The sequence below is a fragment of the Psammomys obesus genome, unplaced genomic scaffold (genome assembly GCF_907164565.1).
Source record: "Psammomys obesus unplaced genomic scaffold, mPsaObe1.curated_primary_1811, whole genome shotgun sequence".
NCBI lineage: Eukaryota > Metazoa > Chordata > Mammalia > Rodentia > Muridae > Psammomys > Psammomys obesus.
This window is the reverse complement of record NW_026596152.1, coordinates 7317521-7326842: the sequence shown is the minus strand read 5'-3', so window position 1 is coordinate 7326842 and position 9322 is coordinate 7317521. Positions and strand designations below refer to the sequence as shown.

The following is a 9322-nucleotide window of genomic DNA, read 5'->3' as shown; positions in this document are numbered from 1 at the left end:
GGTTTACTCTGTACAGGTGACTCTGACCTAGACTCTTAGACGCCGCCTTGTGGTGCAGCCCTCCACCACCCAGACCTTATTTGACCTGGCTCATCCTCCTTGCACATCCCTCTTCTTACACAGTTCCTTGTTCCTTAATCTCTCTCATTTTCAGCTCCTCACTATATGAATATGTCACTTCTTCGCTCTGTAAGGGAGTGGATAGGCAAGTATTGGCATAACCACAACAATACACTACTCAACGGTAGAAAGAAACACACCAGTCAGCCACAGAAAGATCTAGAACAATCTAAACAGCTTGTTGTTAAGTAGAAGATGCTCTTTTGAAAAGACTTCATGAATTTTTTTTTTTCTAATTTTGTGTCATTGTGGGAAAGACAAAACTGTAGGGACAAGAAATATCAGTGGGTTGCAAGAAAGGGAGAAATGAATAGATGAAAAGCAGGCAATTTTTAGGAGTGGTGAAATTATGCTTTACAGTGGTAGAATAGGTGTGTGACGTCATGTATTGTCGAAATGTATAGTACTCAGAGATTTCACAGAGCAAGGCCTGTATTATCCAGGGTTCTTTAAAGGAACAGAACTGATAGAATGGGTGCACACACACACACACATTTATGATTTATTAGAGTGGCTTACAGGCTCCCTGGAGGATTCGTGTCAAGCTGCTGCTCTGTTTCCATTGGAATCCTGAAGAAGCTGTTTCTAGTATCAGCAAAGGCATGGGATAGATGAAGTTGCCAGCGAGAGTGTCGGCAATACTCTTCCTTTTATCTTCTTCCATGTCCTTTTATCTGGTCAGAAGGTGCCAACCATGTTGGGGGGTGGGGCTTTGTGCTTCAAATAATCTGACCAAGAAAATTCCTCACAGGTGTGGCTGGCGGCTTTCCTTTGGGTTGATTCCAGATGCGGTGAAGTCGTCAACCAAGATTAGCCATCACAAACCCCACTGGAACTTATTCACCATAGGTGGTCATGACACACCAACATTGATGAGTCATTTGTCACAACCGTACCCCACTTGTGGAAGGCTCTAATGGGAGTGAGTAGGAGATGAAGGCTACAGAAACTCTACCTCTACATTTTTCTATAAAATTAAAGCTGCGTAAGATAAAGCCCATTAATTTAAAAAGATTTCTCCAGCACATCAGTACACCCCTGTCTTCTTCTAGGATGCCCTTCCTCAGTCCCTGGCTCCACTAAGTATCCAAATACATGAGTGCAAGTCAGACATTGACGTACAAGCTTCCTCAGGATCAACTCTGAAGCTAATTAGCCAGCAAGAGCCACTGCCTTGCCCTCCAAGCCACACAGTAATCTGTCCCTGTCTCCATGCCCTCCCCTACATCATGGACCGTGGACCACGCAATGGCCATGTCAATGGCTTTCTCCCTTCCTTACTCTCTGTGCTGTAGCCACCATGGCTCTAAAACAGACCTGAGTGCATCCTTCACCACTTAAAACCTGATGCCTTTCCTGTTGCTCTTGGGATGAAGGCAGGGCAGCCATGCATGTTGCTCTCCCTCATAATCTGCCTGGATATCCTCTGCAGGTTCATTCCCACCACCCATCCTGTGTGCCACACGCCTTGCTGGGGGTCTGGCTGGCGTTATCACTGACCACCATGCACTCTGTTCCCTCTCCCGGGAAGATTCCCACTTTCTTTTCAACTTATCTTCCACCTCAGCCTCTTAAATTTTGATGTAGTGGCCATTTCTCCAGAGAAATCTCCACATTCGGGCTTCCTGCAGTCTCTGTGGGAGGTGGATTGAGGCTGGTTTCTAGATTGAGGAGGCGATGAGTAGGTGGCTTGGGTACTTCTGCATAGTGGTGACCACATCCCAACAGGAACAACTTCGGGGAAATATTTACTTTGGCTCGTGGTGTCAGAGGGTTCAGGCTGTACTCTCTCAGCCTCCATGGTCTTGGATAGAAATTATAGCTCAAAAAGAGGATGTTCGGATTAGTGAAGGCAGCAGTTAACACTGAGGACTCTGAGGTGCTGAATGTGCCCCAAGGCCAGTGCCACTCGGTTTGCATTGGCGCAGTGCTCAGAGCCTCACAGGGAGCTTGAAATTCTCCCCCCTCAACCCTGCCTCCCCCAAGCTAACAGGCTCAGCTGTGAGCACTCACTGCATTTGTGATCTCATCCAGGGAGGGAGCACATTTGGACCTGAACACATTTGGCTGTTGCATGATCCAGATTGCAAAATCTGGTGACTTCATGCTTCTTTCTTTCTTCCTCAGAGTGGACACGGTTCTCATCACGCTGGGGCATCTGGGCAAGCAGCTCATTACGGGAATGGAAAAACAGCATTGAAGAGACATCCGTTTTAGCTCCATAAAAGGACTAGTGTCATAAGATTTTTGCACATCCATTTTGACAATCAGTTTCTCAGGTGTTTGTTGAGAACGACACATCTGTGGGTGGCAGGGTCTGTGCCGAGAGTCACCCTCCTGAGGCTCAGAAGCCAGCTGCTTCCTTGCTCAGATGTCCCGATCTACAGAGCATTAGGAACCTAGAATCTACTCCCAATGACCTTCACTTTTCTCATTTCCATCTGTTTATTCATTCAGTAAACCTTCAGAACACGTGAGATGGCAGGCCCTGAACTGGCCATTGTGGCTTCCCGTTCTTTAGTGACTTATTCTCCTTCCACTAGAGTGAAGGTCCCAGGGGTCCAGTGGTCTGTGTGCTTTCCTCACTGACACACTACAACAGTGATTTACATTTATAGCTTAGTGCCCGCATGGACGCTGTAGGTGAGTGTGTTCAGGCAACTTCCTGAGTTATGTGCTCAACACACACCCAGGACCCCAGTTGCCCTCAGATGTTTTAGCCATATAGGAAAATCTTTCTACTGATTCCAGTCTGTGGCATGATGGCACTGACTCTACTTCAGGTTCAGATCAGTTGACTTGATCTCCAGTCTAGGATGGAGGAAACTTGGTTCAAAGAGATACAGTGAGGACAAAGTCAGAAGAAAGGAGAGGGGCAGGGGAGAGAGCTCCCCTCACAGCCCTGAGAAACCACCAACATTTCTCTCCTGTCACAGCTGTAGGACACCACGTCATGGCAGCTTGCCTGTGAGAAGAGCCCAGAATAAGGAAAGCAGAAGCTAGAGCCATATAGATGGACTGGGCTCTGATGATATTGCTCTTTCTGTGTAAGATCTGTTTCCAGGGGCTATTGTACCTTGTGCTGCAAACTGATTTTTTTTTTTTTAAGACAGAGTCTCACTATGTAGCCATGGCTGTCCTGGAAGTTGCTGTGTAGACCAGGTTGGCCTGGAATCATAGAAATCCTCTTGCGTCTGCCTAAAGGCAAATACTAGAACTCTTGCTCCCAGCGCAAGCAGCTCACTGTCAAAATCTGCAGGTTCAGTGGCTTCTGAAGGCGCTGATGAAGGCCCTGTCCCTTGTCCCTCCTCTTGAGGGCTCATCCTCTTGCTTCAGCTTTTCTATACATGTATTGCTCTGTCTTCCTTTTTCCTCGCTGCATCTCTTTTGTTCAAGTTTCCCCTGCCCTAGTCACACTGTTTGGGGCTGTCCTAAGGTCCATTTTAAATCAGAAAGCCACTGTAGGGGTCTTTTTAAAAACTCTACTCTATTTGGGGTTTTCAGGCCTCTACCTCCCTTCCACCAATCCCAAAGCCTTAAGTAGGAGAGAGAAAAGGTTAGTGTGGAGGGAGGGCCCAGACCCCTTTACTTCTCCCGGCTGTTTAGGGTCCAGGAGTTCCTTTAGGGCTCTATACCAATGTCTGTCAACTGCAGACACAGCTAGCAGTCTCCTCCACGCCACTACGCCCCAAAGCATTTCTCTCCGTCTGTCTGCTCCAAACTGCCACACCATCTCTGGTCTCTCCAAACTGCTCCACACCACACGCCAACACCGAATGCCACACACAACTCCACACAGTCTCGTTCCCAGCCTCATATTTATACTCTCAGAGTCCTTGACCACTCCCCTCTCCATGTGGCACGGGGAAGGCCAAGTTACCAGTTGGCAAAGATCACGCCCCACACGTGACAATTAACAGACGTGGACAAACTATAGCCCAACTAAAATCCCACACTTGGGATTAAGACAAAAGCATATTTACACAACATACACAGAAATGAAGGCTTCCACGACACATTTTCTGTTAAAGACAGTTTGCAAATAAGGCCACATGCAGGCACTCCGCCCTGTGGCGTTCTTTTGCACTTACTGGTTCAGGCCTCTAAAGCAAATCTTGTGTTTTGCAGAAAGCCCAAAGAGATGATGTGAAGTTCCTCTACTTTCTACACCCTCTTTCCGTAAGATGGGAATCAGGAGACCCGAAACAGAACGGACGGGGTGCAGAGGCCAGCACGGCATTCGTCTCCTTACCCATGCACATCTGCAGCTGCGCCTGTGTGGGGAGCTCATCTCCTTGCTTGGTGTCTTCCCTGACGGATGGTCCAGGTACCTGCTGGGGAAACAGTTACCTGCACTTTGTTTTTCTTTCAGTTGGCTTCTTTAGGAGGCAACCATGGAACAGTCAGCATAGCCTCTGAGCAGGCCTTGGTCTAGGGCAGTGGTTCTCAACCTGTGGGTTTTGGCCCCCTTGGGGGGTCACAGGTCAGATCTCCTGCATATCGGATATTAACATTAGGGTCCATGACGGTAGCAAAATTACAGTTACGGCGTAGCGACAGGATAATTTTATGGTTGGATGGTCACCACAGCATGAGGAAGTATATTAAAGGGTCCCAGCATTAGGGGCTGCATAGGCTTGCATGTTAAGGAGAGAAGCCAGGCCTCACTTGCAGAGCCCCAGTCCCACACGGCTTAGGGGAGAAAGCGGTGTGGGGAGAGGCCTGATTGTCCCATTGTCCTCAGGGTTCCAGGTCCAGGAAGCCAGCCTGGTCAGTAATTTCTCCATCAGGAAAACCCTGCTTTGCACAGCTGTATATTAGGAGAGATGTGAACCTGTCATACACTCTGAAGGCTCATGGTTTGAAGAACTGTGTCCCTGAGTGTAAACTAATTTTAATGACTGACTGGGGAGACCTTAGCTGATGAGATCTGGCCAGTGGAAGCTGGTCACGTGGTTTGTGTCTTCAGAGGTTTTACTTGGTCTGTGTTCTGGTCTCCTTTTCCTGGTTCATGTCTGTCACTATGGGAACAAGCTGATAGCATCCCATACTCCTGCTGCCTTGACCTGAGCTGCCTGCTGCCAGACCTTCCCTGACAGAGTGGGCTGAGACTCAGCTTCAGTTGCCATGGCTCCTATGTTCCTGACAATTCAAATTCTTTCCAGTGTTCGAGTACCTGAATCGGCACAGCCCGAGAGGGTCCCCGTCCCTTTAGCTTCAGCTGGTTTCACTCGTCTAGCGTGGAACAAATACACACGGAAATGTAGTGGATGTTTCAAGCTAGGGCATTTTTGAGGCTTTCTAGAAAGTGTTTTGAGCGTCAGGCTGGGTGGAGGCTGATTCCTCAGAAGGGAGTTGGGCTTTCAGGAGAAGAGAAGTAACCTCGGGTCTGTCCCAGAGATGAAGGCCCTCAGCTGCTCCCCACCCAGGGTGGAACAAGATCATCCCAGGGGGAAGGGAGGCTCCTGGGCTTTCAGATCTCTGTCTGGGGTGTGGGAAGGTGAAGAGCGGCTTTCGGCCAACTGGGATTTGGAGCTCAGCGTCCCCCCATCCCTCTTACAGACTCACCAGTTATGGAGATAGTTTTTTTTAAGGCATTTGGCACAGGGCACATAAGTTTTAAATAAATGTTAGCTTTTATTATAATAATTTTGCCTGGAAATAAAATAGCTTGTGATCCCAAGAGGGCAAACAGAAGGTCATATTGGAATCATGGTATTTAATATTTTTGATAATTAGAAAACTCAAAAATGGCATTAAAATAGTGAGTTACACTTGCAATTTAAAGAAAAAAAAAATGACGCCTAGCCCATGTCACACAATAAAACCAGCTTGTCTATTGGTCTGGGCACTGTGAACTCTTGCTTCCTAACGCAGTGACCATGTTCTGTGTCGACTAATTTTGGCGCGTAAATGGCAGTGTTCTGTGCACCAAGACAGGCTCCACGGGCACGGCAGAGCTGATGGTAGCACTTGTCCATCTGTGTGGCCTTAGGGGAATCCCTCAAATGAAGGCGCAGACGTTGAAAGAGGGGAAGAGGAGCCTTGCAGCCTGCCTCCAAGTACTCGGAACTGGAGTATAGAACGGGTAGGCCCGGGGAGAGTGAGTCCAGAACTCACTGCTGTGTGGCGGGTCAGTCGTCAGAGATCTGGTCTATGGTTTAAGTATAGACATTTATCCTCTAGTTGAGCCAGCCAGGAAAGAGTGAAACACCAACCGTATCTCCCCTAGAAAGCTCACGAACTTCCGGCACGGTGCCCTCCTGAAGGGCCCTTGCAGTGAGCTAGCAACGAATTGGTAGTCATTCCCGGAGTGTTTTCTGTGTAAGACTCTGATGTTCACCCAGGCGGTTCCTGGAATTACAGAAAGCAGACATGAGGTGGTGTGGTTTAAAAATTATTTAAAATTTTATTTGTATGTGTATAGTGTGCATGTCTGTGTATGTGTGTGTGTGTGTGTGTGTGTGTTCTCCAGGAGAGACTGGTGGAGCTTTTGGAGCTGGAATTACAAGAAGCTGTGAGCTGCCCGTGTGGATACTGGAAACCTGCTCTCTTCTGGGAGAGCAGGAAGAACGCTTTTTTTCTTTTTTTTAAAACTTTTTATTGATTCTTTGTGTCACATCATGCGCCCCAGCCCCCCCATCTCACCATCCCCTCATATCTGCCTTTTGCCCTTGCAGCCTCCCTTCCTCATCAAATAAAGCTCGTGCCCCTTACTGTGTCCCAACTGTTCACAGATGATGCAGATTTTAGGGTGGGCCAATTCGGAGCCCTGGCTCTGGGCCTGGGTGGTATCTGAGCTGGTCAGCCTGCTGGCTCCCTGTCATTCGAGCCACTGAGCCACCAGGGCGAGCTCTGCAGCGCTGCTCTGGCTTGGCTACCCAATGCTGCCACCGGTGGACGGCAGGGGCAGCTGTCCTGCTTTCCTGCCCTTAGGGCGGCCTATCTGCATCCAAGCCTTCAGAGTCAGCTCCACTGTGTCACCCAGTTCTTGTCTGCGGTCTGTTCTTCCAAGTGCTGCAGGCTGCGGGGGCCTGAGCTGGCTCTCCAACTCTCATGCCCTCATGGCTGGCTAGGACATGCCATCAGGGCCAGCTCCCCTGTACTGCACAGGCCAGGTGCGGGGTGGTGGTGGTGGGGAGGAGCTCTTGCTGCCGTCAGTGAAGGAGCAGGGCTGGGTCTCCTGTTCTCATGAGCCCAGGGCCAGGTCTCCTGACTGCTGCAGGTGGTAGTGATAGGCACATCACCCGCACCCCCACACCACCTCACAGTGTGAGCAGTGGGGCCAGCTCTCCCTCGCTCTGTGCTCACAGGAAACACACTGAACTCTAGCCCTCGTGGTGGTATTCTTCTTGATGCTCACGTTGAAAAATTAATGCCTATGGAGATATGCAAAATGGCTTGCCGTATAATGGTTTTATTTTACCCGAACTGTGGGATATCAAAAGAGGGATCATTTTATGGCCCACGGCAGGAGGGAGGCCAGGCTCAGCGTCAGCTTTAGATAAGAACGGAGCAGACACTGCCCCACTGGTACAAACATGACCCGCTCACAAGATAGGGGGTAGGAAGAAATGGGGTGTTAGGGAGGCTCCACTGAAGGGGAGCCTTGCTCTGCCGGCAGGACCAGAGAAGGCCATGTGGAGGGAAGAAAGCCTTGGGAGGATCAGCTCCCTGTCTTCCTACTTGCCGTCTCTGCTCACATTCACCCCCACTGGGCCCTTTCGATTTCCCAGGCTCCAGCCTAGTCTTGGTAGACAGAAAAATGTTCTTTGTTGACTTGCTTCCAGATTTCCTTTTAAACTATGGAAGCGATTCGGTTTCTTTGTGGTTTTCCTAGAGCCACTTTACAGGAAGAAGCACCCTGTGGGAGTCTGTAGGAAGTGAACTAATTAGCACTTTAAAATCCAGCACCGCTCCCGTGGCCTGTGTGGGGCGTGTGAGAACGGCATGGAGGACCGGGGAAGCTAATGAAGTGGGGTTCTGCGTTAAGGTGGGGTGTGGGTACTGTCCCTGGGATAGCAGATGGTGAGGAGCTTTGTGAAGCAAGGCTGGGCCCAGAACCAAGCTGTGGGTTTGAAAGGACTCCAGCAGCCTGTGTGGGGAGCCTTCTCTAGTGCCAAGGGGTTGGATGCTGTGGCCATCCCGGATTTGGTTTCGCTGTCATGGCTGCTGGTGTCATGCACACCAAGGAAAGAAAGCGTGAGGTTTTCTGGGAGGAGGAGTGCAGACTCCACGAGCCGGTTCAAAATAGCTTGAAAGAGGGAGCAGCAGAGACAGGCTGGGGCGTCTCATGGTGGTTACAGAAGTTTGCTGTGTCTGGGGTATGGCATATGGGTTGGGGCTTGTGTGGTCTGAGTCTCTCTGTGGTGCCACAAGAAGAGAACGTCCAGGCTTTCAATCACCTTGTTGTACGGAGGCAGGAGGATGGACAGTTCAAGGCCAGCCCAGCCATGTAGTAAATCGGAGACAACCTTGGGTGCAAAGCAAGGTCTGGTTTAATCAGCCAACCAATCAACTAACCAACCAGCCAACCAACTAACCAACTAACCAACCAACCAGTCAATCAACCCAAAATATAGCAGTTTCAGTCAGTCATGTGCTCCTGACTATGGGATGTATGAAGAAATGAATCACTAGGTGATTTTTCTCATTATGTGAATATCACAGAGTTTATACTTAATACAAACTAAGACAGGCGTGGAACCCCCTTCCCCCCCACATCAGTGGCAACCACCTTTCTGCTGTTTCTATGAAACTCACAGTTTCATTTTTTTTTTTATTATTTTTTTTTTCTTTTGGATTTGAGAGACAGGTTTTCGCTGAGTAACTGAGCCCTGGCTGTCCTGGACTCACTCTGTAGACCAGACTAGCCTCGAACTCACAGAGACCTGCCTGCCTCTGCCTCCCGAGTGCTGGGATTAAAGGCCTTGTTTTTATTCTTTAATCTCACATTTAAGTGAGATCATATAGAATTTGTTGTTCTGTACTTGGCTTATTTTATTTAACAGAATGCCTTTCAACTTCATTTTGTCATGACAGAATTTCTTTCTTTTAAAGGGTTGTGCATATACCTATTCTATCTCTATCTACTTACCTATCTATCATTTATTATCATTCTGTCTCTCTATCATTCTATTGATCTATCATTCTTATCTATCTATCTATCTATCTATCTATCTATCTATCTATCTATCTATCT

At 48.7% G+C, this 9322-nt stretch overlaps 1 protein-coding gene across 1 annotated transcript in view; it reads left to right on the top strand.

The window, feature by feature from the left end:
- The first annotated feature begins 2750 nt into the window (after positions 1–2750).
- Positions 2751–9322, top strand: part of Cdrt4 (CMT1A duplicated region transcript 4) — a 48062-nt gene continuing 41490 nt past the window's right edge. Inside the window, exons 1-2 of the mRNA XM_055593995.1 lie at positions 2751–2759; positions 4249–4447. Coding sequence (XP_055449970.1) covers positions 2751–2759; positions 4249–4447 — 208 coding nt within the window. The remainder of the gene's footprint in view (positions 2760–4248; positions 4448–9322) is intronic.